This window comes from Poecilia reticulata, linkage group LG17 (genome assembly GCF_000633615.1).
Source record: "Poecilia reticulata strain Guanapo linkage group LG17, Guppy_female_1.0+MT, whole genome shotgun sequence".
Classification (NCBI taxonomy): Eukaryota; Metazoa; Chordata; class Actinopteri; order Cyprinodontiformes; family Poeciliidae; genus Poecilia; species Poecilia reticulata.
In genome coordinates, this window is record NC_024347.1 from 3306165 (window position 1) to 3324692 (window position 18528).

Sequence of the window (18528 nt, forward strand, 5' to 3'; positions counted from 1 at the left end):
AAAGAATGCTTTTTTAGGCTACATTTGTGGAAGCTACCATTAATTGGTTTTACCCGTTTTTAAATATTTTTCTTAAAACTTCTCTTTCTTTCCAAATTTTTACTTTTAAATTGTTTTTCATTTTTGAACTTTATTTCATGTTTCCTTATTAAAAATGTGGTGTTTTGTTATTAAATTTTAAGTTATTAGGATGTTGTTGTATCATGGGACTTCTGTTTCATTATTTTTGTGTGCAGCTCTTTGGTCTTGTTGGAGTCTAAAGTTCTCTAGAACTAAATCATGAATAGTATCTCCAGAGCTGCAGAGTTTAGATGCTGCATGTTCATGTCTGCTGTAAAATAAAGACAAAAACTGAATAAATAACTTCTGGTGTTCCTCTTCATGTTACTCAAAACTCATGTCACGTTTTTAAACCCAGTTTAGGGAAAATGTTAACTGATCAAACTGAGCCATGAATGTAACAACAATCAGCCAGGAAATGGTTCTTTTTCATTCATTTATTGAGAAAGCTCCATTAGGACATCAAGATCAGATGAAAAAAACCAAAACTATTCATTCATCCTAATTCTACAAACTTGTAGAACAAACTGATGTTCTACAACAGTTTGTTGTAGAACATCATGATCATGTTCTACAACAAACATGTTGTAGAACATGTTTGTAGAACATGTAGAACATGTCATAATCTGACATGTCGAATTATGACATGTCATAATCAGACATGTCATAATGTCGGATTATGACATTATATCTGAGAGGAAGTTTGATGAGAATTTTATTTCATGATTGTTTTATTTAAGCGCAATTGTTTGTTTTATCCAATCCATGTATCCACACACGTCCATGACAGCAATAGGACCCAGAAATGCATGGGTTAGTGGAGCTTGAGAAATGACGCCATAAATCATGTTGTTGAAGATCACTCCTGAACCAGAGTCGGCCTGTAGAAAAATTTATATCAATAAATTGATTTATGTTGTAAAACAGAAAAGTCATTTTAATCACCTTAGAGAGACATTGAAGAAACAAACTTACTGAACTTATATCCCTGTTCGCTTCTGAAGTATAGAATATATGCCCACTTCCCGGCTTGATCTCGGAAACACCAACAACTTTCATGTCGACACACTGAAGACGGTATGAATCAGGAGGCATGAATACTGTAGAGAAACATGAGAATCACAGTCGTGTTATTCACTCTTATAAAGATCAAGTTAAGGACAAAGATTTTATTCTCAGAACTTCAAGATTTCTCTCACTTCGCAGATTATTGGGGCCGGTTGTCGTTCCTCCCTCTCCTGCCAGCTGAACTGTATCGCCTCTGAAACACAATGAGAATAAAATGTAAAAATACAAAATAACAATGTAGAAAATGAATTGTTAACAAGTACATTGAAAGGACAGAAGATAAACCGATGAAGGACTTCATCCACAGACACAGAAGTGTCCACCTCCAGTCCTCTGTGACGATGTTCTGTGTCCTTTACATGAGTCTCTCGTCCAACACACCTGAGCTTAAACGGGTTCTGGTTCTGCTGGTGGCCTGATTACCTGACTCAGGTGTGCTGAAGCAGAGGCAGCAGGACTGGAGGGGTGGAGACAGAAAACCTGATCAGAGAAAGACTTACACTTTGAGACGATTGTTGCAATTTGGTAGCTGAACAGGTGGGACGTCTGTTACTGGTCTCCGAAGCCTCAGCAACATGATGTCATGGAACTGGCCAGAAGAATAGATCACAGGAGGGTGTCGGATTACCTGATTCTGCTGTTTAGCAGTACGTGGATGAACTTTGAACATTGGTATGTTATGCCTGCAGAAAATGTAAAAAAATAATGGAAACACAGAAAACCTGATCATGTGCAGATTAAACTGTGTTAATGTCTCTTTCCTACCATCCTGTCTCTAACTCAACGCAGTGAGCTGCAGTCAAGATCCACTCAGGGTGGATCAGAGATGCTCCACAGTGTGACTTTTTCTCTCCGTCGTTGTTCTCCAGTCGAACATGGTAAAGACGCTCCTTGTCATCACAGTCATGACCTCCAATGATTCTCTTCTGCAGAGAAACAACTGAGTTCACTAAAACACCTGAAGAAGAAAAAGGAGGACTTTATTCAGAAGTCAGGTGCAAACATGGCTGCTGGAACAGAAAAAGGATAAACAGTTAAAGATTAAAAAGCATCACAATTTATATGCAAAGAAAGTTTCAGTCTGAAACATAATCAGAGGGAAGTTTGAGATGCATAGAGCAGAAGCCTCCGTGGAACCAGTGGAAGTGTCTCCAGTGTGTCCGACTCACCCAGTAGCAGCAGCAGCAGATGAACTTTCAGCAGAGCCATTGCTGGTCCAGCTTCCTGTGAATGTCTGCAGTCTTGCAGCAGCTTTTAAACTCTGTTCACAACTTCATGCTAGACAGGAAGCCACCAATCACAGCATAAACACTGATCTGTCCAATCACAACACAGACACTGATCTGCACACAGAGGAAATGCAACATCTCATTGTTCTAAAGAAACTTGAAAAACGTTATTGTTCCTTTGACCGATTATTTCACTAAAAATCAAACCTCCCCTTTCTTATAACTTAAATAATTAGCCAATGAAACATTAACTTTTTCATCAATAACAAGCAGCTCCTATATTTTGTTGCAAAGTTATTTGTAAGGTAGCTTTTCCTTATCTCAAGTGAACTGAGAAATTTGCACTACAAACTAGACTACACTAAAGGTAAGCTTGTGAACTGTTTTTGCAGTGCACAACCTTGCAATGAGTTTTGCTCAAGGGAGAACAAACTACCAAATAGGTAGTTTGTTGTAAAGTGGCGCTAATGTGCTAACAAAGATCAAGTTAAGGACAAAACGGAAGTACAAAAAAATAGAATAGCCCTGATGCTACATTGTGAAAAACAAAAAGACTAATGGAACTAAAATGCCCTTCATAAAAGAAACTATGAATCTTGTACTTTTATGGACAAGAAATGTTACAAAAAAATTCATGAGTAACACTTTGTTATTGACAAAAATGACTCTTTGTCTTTTCACTATCTGGTTTATCTGCTCACATGCACTCAGCTGCACGTTGACATAACCATAACATTTAAGACTGGTGACATAAGCGCTGGAGTTAGGAGGGTGTGGGTACCTGGGATTTAGCCACGGTGACTTACTTATGGTATTAATCTTATCCACCAACCTTATATACCTACAAGTTCACAAATAGCTGACTGTTCACCAGGAGAGAGGGCTGATAGACAGTCCCGTTCACCAGGTCACCTCTCCATGCAAGTTTTACATCAGTCACCCCTTAGTGACAGCAGAATTAGTGACTTTTTTCGTTATATTTCACCAAGTCAAGTTTTTAGGTGCATTTTTTTTTAAAATACTATCTGTCTGTAGAACAGTTGATTACTGTAATGAATTTAAAGATCATTACTGCAAACAAAATATACTTAGTAGTTATTAAATAAATACTTGAACATCTTGAATATGTCTATTTAACAGAGCTTTCCTAAGAAAGAAAAACTTGACTATGTTCTTTATCCATCCTCTATGTACTGTATTTACTTATCAGGTTTATTTCCTAACCAAGTTCAGGTTATTTCCCCTCTGAGAGCCAAACCTGGTAAAAACCTTTATTCAGTGATGACTGAATTTTAGCTGTGTGTCAGGGCAGGGCAGGATGCACTTGAGCTAATTTGTACAGTCGGCCCTTTGCCATATGATTAGGACAGTTCCTCCCAATGCTGCTAGCTGGAAGCTAAAGCTAGTTCCACTTTTTTAACTTTGCATTGAGCGCGAGCAAGCAAAGTTGTCGCATTACTTTTCTGTGACTTTAGCTGTTTTCTTCCTCTTTGAATTGTTCTGTTGCTTTTTTCCACTCACGGAAATCCGTTTCAAAGCATCACTGACTTTTAGCATAGTTGAAAATACAAAACACAGCCACGGTGGATGGAGCATAGATCAGTCTGTGTTTGGATGTACTCACCACTTGCAAGCTGGCTTTCAAAACGCAATCTGAAGAAGAGTCGTTTCGGATGTTTTGTAAACCTGTTAAAATTAACATCCATATTTTGACAGCTCCCTGCTTCTTGTTCAGCCCAGTCAGCCCACATGAACTCATCAGTTTCTATCCAAAGGGCAGGGTCAGTACTCTACCGATTATCCATGGTCATTGTTCCAGCTGGCGAAGAAGGTCGTCCTTCCTGTAACACCTCAGGTACCTGATGAGACCCAGCCCCAGGTTCTGGTGGGACTGTAGAGCCGCTGCTAGCAAAGCTAGCATTTTGAGAAGCGGAGAGGTACAATGGTTCGGTTCCTTGTCCAATATGAGTTTTTTTTTAATTCTGTTAGCTCAGATATTTTCTTCACCACCTCTCGGTCGCGCTCTTCTTTTTCTTTGGTTCCTGCGCTCTGCTGTCATTCATTCTGTTGTCCGCCATTGTGAGAAGTCTCTCCCTGATGCTCCTTCTCAATGGGTAAGATGTGTCTAACTTGGAGCAATAATAATTGAGCATTCATGATTGATGTTTGCTAGAATAAACCAGACAGATTTTCAACAATACTGCCAAAATCCTCTTAGCCAGTGATAAAATTAAGGCATTCTGACCTTATTCATTCACAAAAATAAAAAACATCTTTTGGGACCCCCAAAGTGCTGGGGCCCCGTGCTGGAACCCTGGTAAGCCCATGCTAAAATCCAGGGTTGGGTGCCAGTCACACGTAAAACAAAAACTGATTAAGGCAGGCCAGAGAGGGAGCAGAATGGGGAGAAAATAAAACAGAACTTGTGCTATAGTCTTTTCTTCATTTGGTGTCTTTTTTTATTTGGAAAAAGAACAATATTACTGTGCTGGGAGAAGAAGAGCATTAGCCATCCATCCATTCATCCATCCATTTTCTTCCGCTTATCCGGGATTGGGTCATGGGGGTAGCAGCTTCAGAAGGGAGGCCCAAAGTTCCCTCTCCCCAGCCACTTCTTCCAGCTCCTCCAGGGGAATCCCAAGGCGTTCCCAGGCCAGCTGTGAGGCATAGTCCCTCCAGCGTGTCCTGGGTCTTCCYYGWGGCCTCCTCCCGGTGGGACGTGCCCAGAACACCTCACCAGGGAGGKGTCCAGGAGGCATCCTGACCAGATGCCCAAGCCACCTCAACGCCATACACCTTCCACAAAACATATGTAGACCGACTGGGCGAACTCCCATGCACCCTCCAGGCCCCTGTTGAGGGTGTAGAGCTGGTCCAGTGTTCCACGACCTGGACAAAAACCTCACTGCTCTTCTTGAATCCGAAGTTTGACTATCCAACGGACCCTTCTCTCCAGGACTCCTGAATAGACCTGAATAGACAGGGAGGCTTAAGAGTGTGACACCCCTGTAATTGGAGCACACTCTCCGGTCCCCCTTTTTGAATAGGGGGACCACCACCCCAGTATGCCAATCCAGAGGAACTGCCCCCGATGTCCATGCAATATTGCAGAGTCGCGACAGCCAACACAACCCTACAGCATCCAGAGTCTTAAGAAACTCTGGGCGGATCTCATCCACCTCCGGGGCCCTGCCACCAAGGAGCTTTTTGACCACCTCGGTGACCTCGTCCCCAGAGATTGGAGAGCCCGACCCAGAGTCCCCAGGCTCAGCTTCCTCAATGGAAGGCATGTTGGTGGGATTGAGAAGGTCTTCGAAGTATTCTGCCCACCGGCCCATAACATCCCATGTCGAGGTCAGCAGTGGTTTATAGTGGTCCCCACTATAAACAGTGTTGGTAATACACTGCTTCCCCCTCCTGAGATGCTGGATGGTGGACCAGAATTGCCCCAAAGCCATATGGAAGTCTTTCTCCATGGCCTCTCTAAACTCCTCCCATGTTCGAGTTTTTGCCTCAACAACCACCCGAGCCGGATGCCGCTTTGCCTGCTGGTACCCATCAGCTGCTTCTGGAGTCCCACAGGCCAAAAAGGCCCAATAGGACTCCTTCAGCTTGACAGCATCCCTCACTGAAGGTGTCCACCAATGTGTTTGAGGGTTGCCGCCAACCTTGCGGCCACAGCTCCGATAAGCTGCCTCGGCAATGGAGGCACGGAACATGGTCCACTCAGACTAAATGTCCCTCACCTCCCCTGGAACGTGTTCGAAGTTTGAAGATTGTAGTTAAAGCCTCACAGGGGACTCCGCCAGATGTTCCCAGCAGACCCTCACAACATGTTTGGGCCTGCCAGGCCTGACCAGCTTCCTCCCCCACCACTGGAGCCAACTCACCACCAAGTAGTGGTCAGTGAACAGCTCTGCACCTCTTTTCACCCAAGTGTCCAAGACATATGGCCGCAGATCCGAAGATATGATGACAAAGTCGATCATCGTACTGCGGCCTAGGGTGTCCTGGTGCCAAGTGCACATATGGACACCATTATGCCTGAACATGGTGTTCGTTATGGACAATTCGTGACGAGCACAAAAGTCCAACAACAAAACACCGCTCAAGTTCAGATTGGGGAGGCCATTCCTCCCAACCACGCCCCTCCAAGTCTCACTGTCATTGCTCATGTGAGCGTTGAAGTCACCCAGTAGAACAAGGGAATCCCCAGGAGGGGCACTCTGCAGTACCCCTCTAAGGACTCCAAGAAGGGTGGGAAATCTGAACTGTTGTAAGGTCAAACAACAACAGTGTGTGGTTATTGTGTGGACCCAAATGCAACATGCAGAAGATGGAAAAGTTCTGTTGTAGATTTAATTAAAAATAAAATTCACAAAGCAAAACAAAGTCCAAGTAATAAAAATCAACCCAAACCAGAGACATGAAGAGACCATGAGGAAACCAAGTAGAAAGGACGAGGAGCAGTGGCATGAAGTGACAAGACGAACTGGTGAGTAACAGTCTGATTTGACTAAGTAGAGATGTGATTACATATTCATCTACTAATCGGAAAAAAGAACATATGTTTTATGTGGCTAAAAGTTTGTTTGATGTAAAGTGGAGCTAATGTGCTAACAAAGATCAAGATAAGGACACAAAAATAGAAAAAAGCCATTGTTAAAAACAAAAATACTAATGGAACTAAAATGTCTTTCATAAATGAAACCATAAATCTTGTCATTTTATAGGCAAGAAATGTTACAAGAAATTTATAAGGAACACTCTGTTATTGACAAAAGGTCTCTTTGTCTTTTCTCTATCTGTTTTATCTGCTCACACACACACGGCTGCACGCTGACATAACCATAACATTTAAGACCGGTGGCAGTCACACATAAACAAAAACTGATTAAAGCATGTTTTATATTTAACCAAAGCTCATTATTTCTCAAGATGACAACACCACAACAACGCTGATATTAATTTTCTTCCTCTGTACCTTGAGAAGAAAATTAATGTATGAAAATCATGATGACATCTCTAAAGAAACGAGGCTCTAGAAGAGTTTGTGAGTTGAAATCATCAATCCCATTTATTACGACTAAAATGCAGCGCTTGTTCATCGCCATGTTTCTTTGAGGGACAACACATCAAAATAGTGTCTAAAAGCAGTTTCTGATTCCTTTTGTAGGTTTTTATCTAAGCCACGCCCTAAAGAGGGCGTTCCCTAATATGTCATTTCCTTTATCCTGTGTATGTGTGTGTGTATACATGAACATGCAAGCAGCTAAAAGAGACAGAGGAAAACACTTAATTATTTATTCTAACAACCCCCCTGATGGAGTGACACACAGATAGCACCCCACCATAATCACTAAGTGCGGTGCATGCAGATCTTAAGCTAAAATAGGATCACAGCACATCACAGTGCCACCCACTGGCAGCACCAAATAATTACAATGTTTTTCAATATACATCACATCTCCCTTTCTGCATTTTTTTCTTTTTTTTTCTTTATAAACTTCAATGTAGTTTCTATCAGTTCAATAGTTAAATAGCAATAACAAAATGTGTAAAATCAAGTTGAGTACATGTAACATCTTGGCCTTCTACCAGGTCTTCCACAGCGAGTCGCTCTCACAGGGCTGCCTGAAGAAACAGCAGAATCAGTCACTATTGTTGGACTGTGTGGAGAAGTCTGGAGCAGAACCAGGAGGTTCAACACTCGACAGTGTATCCTGGATGTTTCTTGCATCTTGACCAAAATGACAGTAATTCATATAAGTAACAAAAAACATAACATTAGATCATTTTCAAACCAGTTTCCTTCAATATAAAACTTATGAAGTTTCAACAAAAACTGCAGGTGTATGTCTGTGTCTGGGGAATTTTTGGTTAAAGCATATTTGGTTTTGAGAATCCAGAAATTGCACTCAAGTAAGAGTAGTGATACTTCATAATAAAATTACTCAAATAACAAGTACAGGGTAGTGATTTTTTGTCATATGCATATTGAATATGAAAAGACTTTTTAGTTTTAAGTCTTTTCATATTGCCACAATATGAAAAGACTTAAAACTAGAATTGACTAAACACAACAAGAATTATTCAGGAAGGTTCACACCAGAATAACTTTCCTACGAGGAAAAAATGGTTTTTGAAACTCCTTGTCTCAAAAACTCCGTTGCTCATCAGGTTTTGCTACGCCAGTCCATATCTAGTTTCACAGTTTATTTTTTAGTCCTGATGATTAGCTATTTCACTGTTCTTATACCAGGGTTTTAGTTTTCTTATTCATCCTCATTTGTTTCATTTGTGCAATTTTTGTTTGCTGTTCATTTCCTTGTTTAGTAGGTGTTATGTTTTTCTTAGTGTTGCTCTTCTTTGCTTTGTAATAAAATGTTGTCTAAAGTTACTTTCAGACAATAATGCTAATCTTAAGAGGGAATATAAGATGTCGGTTTCTAAGGAGTGAGACTTAAAACCAGCTCGTGTGCTTACAGAATGTTGAACAGCAACCCAAAAAATTAAAACTGCACACAAATATACGGTACAGCTGCACTCAGAGGTGACATTAAACGCCCAATGGCGCCATCTAGCAGTTGTCATCTCAGTGTGCTGAATATTTTATTGATGCTGCTATTCCTCAAACAAGATTGAAATTGAGTCAAAAGTATGCCCGTGGCGATAAACAATAAATCGCGTAATAAATTAAAACGATCGACCTCGTTTTAATTTATCGGCTTTATCGTCTCTTCCTGCCTTTTCCTCTTTCTATTGATAACAGTGAATGAAAACGGCTCAACTCCGGTGCTCTCCACTGATCCTCCTTTCCTCATTTTCTTAGCGTAAGGGAGAAGTGAACTGTTGCATCAGGTTAGTCAGATATATCAATCTATATCTCATAATTATTGAAGGGCAATGTAGTACACAGACTTCATAATCTATACTCTTTGGTTGAATGTAGTTTTTATTTCCACTTTGGTTTTATGTTGTGTTTAGTTTTTATTCCAGTGCATTTTTTTTTTTACGGTGACTGAGAGTCCATTTTGTTTTTGGTTGTTTTGTTTATTTTATTTACCAGTTTCGGTGTTAAATGTTCTTTTTAAAATAAAGTGTATTTATTTTTGGCAGGATGTGCTTGCACTATCATTTCATTACCACTACATCAATTTAAAATGGTCCTCAAACAATATTATCGTTTATCGCAATCATTTTTGAGACAATCGCTCAGCTAAATTTGTTATCGTGACAGGCCTCGTCAAAAGATGTTTTTGACCAACTGTTCTTTTTTTATCATTAGTGTTTTCAAATACAGCTAAATATCTGTTGCTGCACAGTCCCATGACTCTCCTAGCACCTATTTTGCCATGTGAAATCAATGTAAGAAATTCAGTTTCAGCATATATATTTAAAGTAACGTGTTTTTTTATCTGTTTATCTTGCAGTGTTTCAAATACATTTAAATACTTAAACATACTTTTACAACTCTGTCTCAGGAGCTTTTATCCAGTGTTTAAATAAAAAGTATATTATATTACATTTATTGCGTTTTGTATAATCAAAAATACAAGCACAGAGCTTTGCTCAAATGTTGTCTACTTTAATATATCATGTACATAAGACGCTATTAAGCCTAAGCACACTTTTCTACTACACAGCATAGCTTGGGATAAAGATTATTTGATGAATTTATCAGCAAAATTCAGTAAATAAATAATTGCAGTCTGCCCAAATGTACACGTCTGTTTTACTGAACCAAGTGTAATTCACACTTCATCCACCAGAGAGGTATCAAAACAAATCTATTAGTATCATTAGTGTGAGAGGAATTGTCTCAAACTACATTTGTGACAGTCATACACACACAGTTAGCTTTAAAAGTCCATAATTGGTAAGGCTAAGTTGAGGCTCTAGAAGAATTTACACCTCCTTTTCCAACTAATCCAGCCTACTTTATTTCTTTAATTAAAATATTACTTGCTTAGTTTATTGCTGAACACTTAAATAAAATTAAAAATGTAAAAACTGTGTTATTTTTATGAGCATATTTTGTGACATATTGAGTACTTTCGAGGTGACCATTTTGGCCCAAGTTTCGACACTGCTTATCTAAAGCAAACTTTAGAATTAGCTTGACAGCAAAAATACATATATTGTTTTTTGTAAATAAATTCAGACAGAATTGTTTAGTTTGCGTTCATTGAGGAGCTATAAAATAAATACACATTTTTAAAAAAATAACATATGTAAGATTTTATGTATTATATTTTCTTTAATTTACAAAAGTCACAGTTGCCATTTGAAAATTGACATTATAAAATGTATTTACTAAATGACCTCATATTTACATAGCACGTTTCCATACTCACAGATTTCTCAAAGGCTCTTTTTAAAACTTATTTCCAATTTTATTTTAACTATGAAATGTTTAAATACTTATGTATTTATTTCACATTGTGGCACTTTTACATATTTTAAATTTTCAGAAAAGGGCGTTATTTCCTGCCACGTAACAGCGCCTGCGCATTACACGGCTAGTGATTTGGCGACGTGTACCCGGTGTGTGGAAGTGTTTAGGTTTCTTACCTCCGCCGGGGAACTGTCCGTTAGAAAATCCCCGTAAAGCCCATAAATCACAAAACATGGGAGCATCTCAGAGCGTGGAGATACCAGGTGGAGGCTCAGAGGGTTACCACGTCCTCCGGGTGAGTTTGAATCACCTGTAGCCTGCTAGCTGTTAGCTTAGCATCCGGGTAGAAGGGAGAGAGTTTCTGGCTTGGAGTATTGATGAGAGGCCGGGGTCCGTCTCTGCGGCCTCCGTTTGGAAAACACAATATCATGTTAAGGGATTGCCGTGTGTTTTAGAGTCATATAAGTGTCTGATGTGGTCTGGAGCGCTCATGTGGATGTCTCCAGGTAATCTTTAGTAGGTATTCCAGCCGGAAACTGGGCATCAGCAGGGCTGGAGGCAGCTAAAGCTCCGGAGAGGAATGACAGCTGCGTTTGAGTCTGCATCCATTATCGGACGTTGCATTCATTCTTAGCTCAGTGGACTTTTAGTCTTTCGCCAAATGTGAAACATAACTTCGCAGTTAAAGCCGTGCTCCTCAATTTAACTCATTAAAATTGAGTTATGTACACTCTTGAGTTGGATTAGTCCTACCAGAAGGAAAGCCAATAACTTCTCATACTTCATAAACATTCACAACAACAATTTTAAGAGCTTGGCCTCTAAACAAAAGTCCCACTTGACAGACTTGTTTTTCGTGAATTTTGATCTGACAAAACTAAAGAATTTGTTCCTTTTTTTTTTTTTTAAGTGTGTGAGTTGTGGTTCATCCAGACGCTAAGTTAGTCTGTCATGTTCGCCACAGGTTCAGGAGAACTCACCAGGGCATCGGGCAGGACTGGAGCCTTTCTTTGACTTCATCGTCTCCATCAACAACAACAGATTGGTAAGAAGCTTAACTCATCGCGTCCTGCAGAACAAATTTTCAGCCATGATAAACTCAAAATTCAACAGGGAGACTTCTCTGTGCTATTTGTATCTGTTACAGCGTTTCACTTGTAGCTCGGTGTATTACGGTCATTTCTTTCCTAGCTGGTTTGCTATTGTAAATTTAAAGAAAAGCAGTTCAAAAGCAGTCTCCCGTGTGCACGTGCCTCTGGCACAAAAGGAAAGTGATCAGATTTCTTTTGAGGATGTTTTGTGTTTTTCCCTCCTACTTACACCCAAATTCCTCCGTCAAATATGTTTATTTGTGTTCTGCTGCTGCAGCTGAGGTGTAGTAGTAGTCTTTATTTTCATGTGTCGTGCGCCCTCACAGGTGTTTAGTTCACATGAGCTTACAAGACACAATAAAACGTATACAAACAAGGTTCATGTAATTAAACTGTGTGAGTCTCAGTTACTTTCAGTTGTAATAAAACACATGAAAGCAGTTTGTGAAGAGAACCAGGACTAAGAAATGGGCGAGAWGGAGCGCTCCGCGTTCAGCCTGCTTGAACGCCTCGTCGAGTCGTTTTGAATGTCTTTCTCGGTAGTTCAGTTCTTTTAGTCACGTTATGTTCACACCAATAACATTAATAGTTTTATACCCAACGTTACAATAAATGTTTGTCTAGTTTACCCCTTTTTTGTCTCTAAAACTTAGGATGTTCTCCCCGTGAGAGTGTCATTCACTCATTTGTCTACCTTACTTCACCTTCGTCTCATTTTCCTACAGAACAAAGACAACGACACCTTGAAGGACTTGCTCAAAGCCAACGTGGAGAAACCAGTAAAGATGCTGGTGTACTCGTCAAAGACCCTGGAGCTGCGGGAGACCACGGTGACTCCCAGCAACCTGTGGGGAGGCCAGGGTTTGCTCGGGGTGTCCATCCGCTTCTGCAGCTTCGAAGGGGCCAACGAGAACGTGTGGCACGTCTTGGTAGGTAGCCGCGGAAACACCCGGGTGCGTGTCATCGTCCGAGCCGATGCGATCCAACAAAGTGGTTTTACTGTCTGAAACAGGAAGTGGAGCCCAACTCCCCGGCGGCCCTCGCTGGCCTGCGGCCGCACACCGACTACATCATCGGAGCCGACACCGTCATGAATGAGGTTGGCTGTCGGTTCTTAAAGTTCTCGTAGTCATTAGTCGCACCTTTGCTTCTGTTTTTACGCTTCGTCTGATAACTTTGTGTTTCCGTGGCCGTCTTTAGTCAGAGGACCTGTTCTCTCTGATAGAGAGCCACGAGGGAAAGGGCCTGAAGCTCTACGTCTACAACACAGACACGGACAACTGCAGGGAGGTGGTCATAACGCCCAACGGTTCCTGGGGAGGCGAGGGCAGGTACAACACACACACACAGTCACCTCAATGTTCCACTTCCTGTTAAGATCTCAGGCTATCTTGACGTCGCTTTCCCCGATCTCTCTAGCCTTGGATGCGGGATCGGCTACGGATACCTCCACAGGATTCCCACCCGTCCTTTTGAGGAAGGGAAGAAGATCAGCTTCCCTGCAAACTCTTCTACAGAGCCGGTCAGTCCCCTGAAAGACGGATTCACAGAGGTGAGGACGGTTCTCATATGGTTAAGTTCTTACAGGCAGCAACTCAGAATAGCCACACAGCTGATTGAATATGAACGGTTTTCCAAAAGTATTCGTCCCACTTGAGCTTTTTTCTATGACAACCAAACGTTGACGTTGAATACCGTTCCATTAACATGGATAGAAGTTGGTGGTAAAATTCAGGGTTTAAGCGATTTGAATGCTTCTGAAATGGACTGTAGCTTAAAAAAATCACCTATTTTTAGTTAACTGCTATGCTGATGACGGCTACAAATGGGTTTATATAGGGAGRACACTGAAACAGACTCCAGTACTAAGTACTAATAAAAAAAATCGACATTTATTGTAAATTTGAGGGACATTTTCCGTTTTCCTGATKAATCTTTTTCTTAACTGTGCCCCACAAATCTGGAACAAACCGCAAAGATGCCAAAACACAGACTTCCTTTCAGTCAAGGTTAAAAACTCACCTGTGTCCTTTGATTCATGACAACTGGAACATTGATGAATATATTTGTTGTTTATTTGCRTTATGATTTCAATGACGGCATTTGATAAAATTATATGTTTATTGCTTGCTTCTCAAATCCACACTGACCTGTTAGGGTYATTAGGGCATGGGGGCAGGGGGAGGAGTACATTTCTCCCAAARAACTCAGAATTTTTAGATTAATTTCAGGAATGTTCTAGAAAAACAAGGGCATTTCTGAGTTTGAAAAACTGAAAATTTTCGACTTCGGAAAGTCAGAAATTTTAAACTTTTAATTGAATTGGACTTTTTTTTTCATAGCAATGCTTCCGACTTTTTCTAGAAAGTTCCTGAAATCTCAAAATTTCTGAGTTTTTGATGGAAATTTATTCTCCCCTTTTTTTTTTCTGTCTCCAATGGCCCCAATACCCGTCTTACAAATGTGCTATTCAAGTAAATCTGACTTTCCTCCATTTCCTGTTTAGGTCCAGCTTTCTGCTGTAACTCCTCCTTCCTCCACGCCTGTCGTCTCATCCGGCCTTGAAGACGGACTGTCYGGCCTGTCCATCAGYTCCGCTCCGCCCACCATGCCCAGTGAGCTGCAGACGGRTATCGCTTTTGTTTTCACTTAGCCAGCTGGGTATTTGGCCCACTCTGCATTATGGTTCCTAATGTTCCGTGTTCCTCTCCTCCTCCAGGCTTGCCCACAGTCCCTCTCCTCCCCTCCACCTCCAGCTCCTCCTTCTCTCCCCTCCCTCCACTGAATCCTGCTGCCGCCGGTTTTAACCCAGCCACAACGCTACCAGGTAGGCGATCGAAAGTAAATTTGTTTATCTGAAACGCCAATTTAGAAAAAACTCACGGTTTTCAAAGTTTCTGCACTAGGATGAGTTGGGTTTTCAGCCGTTACAAAATAGATGTATTTTGCAAAACTGTAGTGGGGAAACTTTTTTTTTTTTTTTTTGCGCATCACAGTCTTGTGATCAACAGCTGGATGTTACTACTGGTAAAAACCATGAAGACGACGACGACAGGAAATGGTTTTTGTCGCTGCCATGATTTTTAACGACTTKTCGTTTACTCGTGTGATTTTAATTTGCTTGGATGAAACTTCGCAATTGTGGTGTTATCTTTTTGTAATATTGACAAAGATTTACGCACATTTGTAATGTAAACCCAGCCAGTGTGAGTAACGGATGGCTGTGATGTGTCCGTCTTCAGGTCTCATGCCTCTCCCAGGAGGGCTGCCTCCACTCCCCAACCTCCCCAACCTAAACCTCCCACTCCCAGACCTCAGCGCCGTCTCCCTGGCAACCTCCATATCTACAGCAGCAGGAACGACAGGTGAGTTTACGGGAAAAACCAGGCTCTCTGTTTGCTCTTTTTTTTTTATAAATTATTTTAATTCTAAACAAATYTGAACTAATTAAAGTTATTTTWAAAAATATCTTTGACAGTGCCCCCTCTGGCTCAGCTGCCCCCCCTGTCCCTACCAGGTCTGGGTCAGTTCCCTCCGCTGCTCCCCAACCCCCCTCTGCCCTTCGTGCCCGCCTCTAGCGTTGCCGCCTCCGTCGCGGCGACGACCGTCCCGGCCGCCATCGCCATCACAGAGGCCGACGCCACAGAACCCTCGGCCCCTACGCATACAACACTACCACCGTCGTAATGTCACCACGAAGCTTTTAACGCAGCCGGTTCTTCTCTCTTTCTCCCATCTGTCTTTCTGTGGTTTTTCTATTTATTTGGCCAGGAGAGAGCAGGCAGCGAGGCGCAACAATGGCCGACGCCCCAGTTAGAGCGGAGGCAAAGAGACGGGATGGTAGTTCTAGATCAGTCCGACGTGTCCGTGTTGCCGGATTGTCATTCAGCAGAACTGGTAGCACTGCAGCTTGTCAAAGCTACTGTACAGAGAAGATTGCTTCACACTTCTGCAGTAAACAGTTATTTTTTTTCTTCACTTTTTTCCTAACTGGTTTACCCTTGCCAACCCCCCCTTTTTTTAATATAACTATTACATGTTAATGGGGCTGGATGATGAGCAGAATTTCTTTTGACTTTGAAGTGGGATGACTAACTCCTGCACTGCTGTATAAAAAAAAAAAAAAAACATCTACATAACTATAAACATGTTTATGTTACCCTGTTTTCCAGCTCCATTCTGCAACCTTTTTATTGGTAGCTAACAAACCCCCACACCACACCTTTAGACTTGATTAAATTACTAATTCTGAAGTTTTCCAGAATGAATCTGCATCATTTTGCACCACTTCATTTGTTTTTTTTTTTAAATGATTAGAGTCCCTTTGTATGTCCCCACATATATGCAGAACTCTATATTACACAGTATGTCAGCAAACAGGTTGAAAGGTCATGGTTCTTGCTGCTGGGTTACCCACCCCTGAACCCTGTTTGGGTCGGTCACAGTTGCAGTACAGTCTCTGTAAAACTTTCAAGAAAACATCTGCAGAATGCACGGTGCAAGCAATAAAGCCAAATGAGTTTTACAAACTGTGCCTTCGTCTCAATGCTCACTCTTATTGTTTTATGGTCTGTTAATGTTTAACTTTTTCAACTTGAGAAATTTGATATCGTCTAACATCAGCCGAGGAACGTTTGACTCGGTGGAGGAAAAAATAAAACAGACAAACCAAAAGTTTTAGTGCATTCTTACATAGCAAATGACAAGTCATTTTAAAAAGTCTCAAATATTCGTGCAGGCTTTTAAAGTTTTGCATATTTTAAATATTGCTCAAGTTTCACTTAGCTTCAGATTTGTTCTGATATTCATTGGTTTTTCCTTTCAAATCCTGGATTTATTTGTTTCTTCCCCGTCCTAGAACAAATTCTAATCTTAAAACTAGATTTGTGTGTGTGTGGTCCTAGTTATTTTATCTAACCTTAAATTATTTTTTCTATCAAATCTTCAAGATCTGAAAGTAGCAACTTTAATGAGCTGTGTGCGCAGTGCCTCCTAGTGGTCATGAAAGGAACTACATTTGTTAGAAATTCATAAGATTAAAGATGATCGGCAGATCTGCTTCCTTTTGCTTTTATTTCTACATTTTCATTCAATAGCAGCATCGTTTTGACTTAGTTGTATAAAAGCAGACAAAAACAGCTTCGAGGCTGCTTGGAAGTTGAACTAAACTCCAAGTAGAAGTTCGAGTAAAATCCAAAGTAGCTTTCTGTAGTCACATTAACTCATGAATAGTGTAAACCTGGACTTTTTATCCAACATCTGAAGCCAACACATCTGTGTGAATGACTGTAGTGTGAAGCGCTTTGGAGTCTTAAGACTTCATAAACGGCTATTTAGTGGTCTGCTGCCTTTAAAAGCCAAATTGCACCTTTTTTTTTTGCCCCAAACATGCCTGATTAAACCGTCTGTTTTGGGGAAAATGTTTAATTTAAAAAATATATATGATATAGGAAATTAATCATTTTAGAAAAACCACAGTTATTTTAGATTTAAAAATAAATGGAAAATAACACTTTAGAGAAAAAAAATTTAAAAATGTTCTGTATGGAATTTTGATATTTGAGGAAAATTGTGTGAACAAAGCAATTTCCAAATTGACAAAAAAATGGACCGAAAAAATATATATTACTGGTACTTTTCGTGTCCCATTATGGAAATTCATTGGCGAACACCTGTATTTATCTTTACATTTAAAAACATTTATTCTTTAACGTTTTTAGCCAAAATTATTAGGAGCCACAGAGGTCGCAGATCCCTGATTTAGTGCATCTTCTGTTTTTCCGATCGATCAGCCGGTTGTTCGCACAGATCCAGTGTCTGCAGCAGGTTACTTCCTGTTTCCACTCGCCTGCTTAATATGAGGACTTGCAACAGAAACCATGCAATCAACGGTCCACAGCAGCTACATGCTAATTCAGGAAGAATGACTGTTGAAATCGATCCAACGGTTGGATATATATACACACACAAGATGGTGGAACAGAAAAGTTCATATTCAGAGTAAAATGTTAATGCACCTCTTTTTAAAAATGTTATACAGGTCCTTCTCAAAAAATTAGCATATTGTGATAAAGTTCATTATTTTCCATAATGTAATGATAAAAATTAAACTGTCATATTTTAGAGTCATTGCACACCAACAGATATTTCAGGTCTTTTATTGTTTTAATACTGATTATTTTGGCATACAGCTCATGAAAACCCAAAATTCCTGTCTCAAAAAAGTAGCATATCATGAAAAGGTTCTCTGAACGAGCAGTTAACCTCATCATCTGAGTCAACAAAGTAACTCTAAACACCTGCAAGATTCCCGAGGCTTTTAAAAACTYCCAGCCTGGTTCATTACTCAAAACCACAATCATGGGAAAGACTGCTGACCTGACTGCTGTCCAGAAGGCCATCATTGACACACTCAAGCAAGAAGGTGAGACACAGACATTTCTGAACAAATAGGCTGTTCCCAGAGTGGATGAGTTTTGGGTCTTTGGGCTATCGAAGCATCCTGGGCTTCGATAGCCCAGGATGCTCTCGAAGCATCCTGGGCTCCATAACACCTCAGCGGAGCCACAGACTGATTGCCTCCATGCCACGCCGCATTGAAGCAGTCATTTCTGCAGAAGGATTCCCGACCATATTGAGTGCATAACTGTACATAATTATTTGAAGGTTGGCTTTTTTGGTA

General features: G+C 40.7%; 2 protein-coding genes across 2 annotated transcripts; one reads left to right on the forward strand and one right to left on the reverse strand.

Annotated features, from left to right (window-relative positions):
• Positions 1-488: 488 nt before the first annotated feature.
• Positions 489-2368, reverse strand: LOC103478947 (anionic trypsin-2-like). The gene is made up of 6 exons (XM_008433104.1): positions 2298-2368; positions 1894-2086; positions 1629-1811; positions 1260-1321; positions 1036-1160; positions 489-941 (listed from the first exon to the last, which is right to left on the reverse strand). The coding sequence occupies exons 1-6, from the start codon at positions 2335-2337 to the stop codon at positions 792-794; spliced, it is 753 nt and encodes a 250-aa protein (XP_008431326.1). The 5' UTR covers positions 2338-2368; the 3' UTR covers positions 489-791.
• An 8499-nt stretch (positions 2369-10867) lies between these two features.
• On the forward strand, positions 10868-16380 carry LOC103478948 (Golgi reassembly-stacking protein 2-like). Its single transcript, XM_008433105.2, has 10 exons — positions 10868-11050; positions 11720-11800; positions 12572-12775; positions 12859-12945; positions 13047-13177; positions 13266-13398; positions 14353-14461; positions 14566-14673; positions 15089-15211; positions 15325-16380. The coding sequence occupies exons 1-10, from the start codon at positions 10988-10990 to the stop codon at positions 15531-15533; spliced, it is 1248 nt and encodes a 415-aa protein (XP_008431327.1). The 5' UTR covers positions 10868-10987; the 3' UTR covers positions 15534-16380.
• The last annotated feature ends 2148 nt before the right edge of the window (positions 16381-18528 follow it).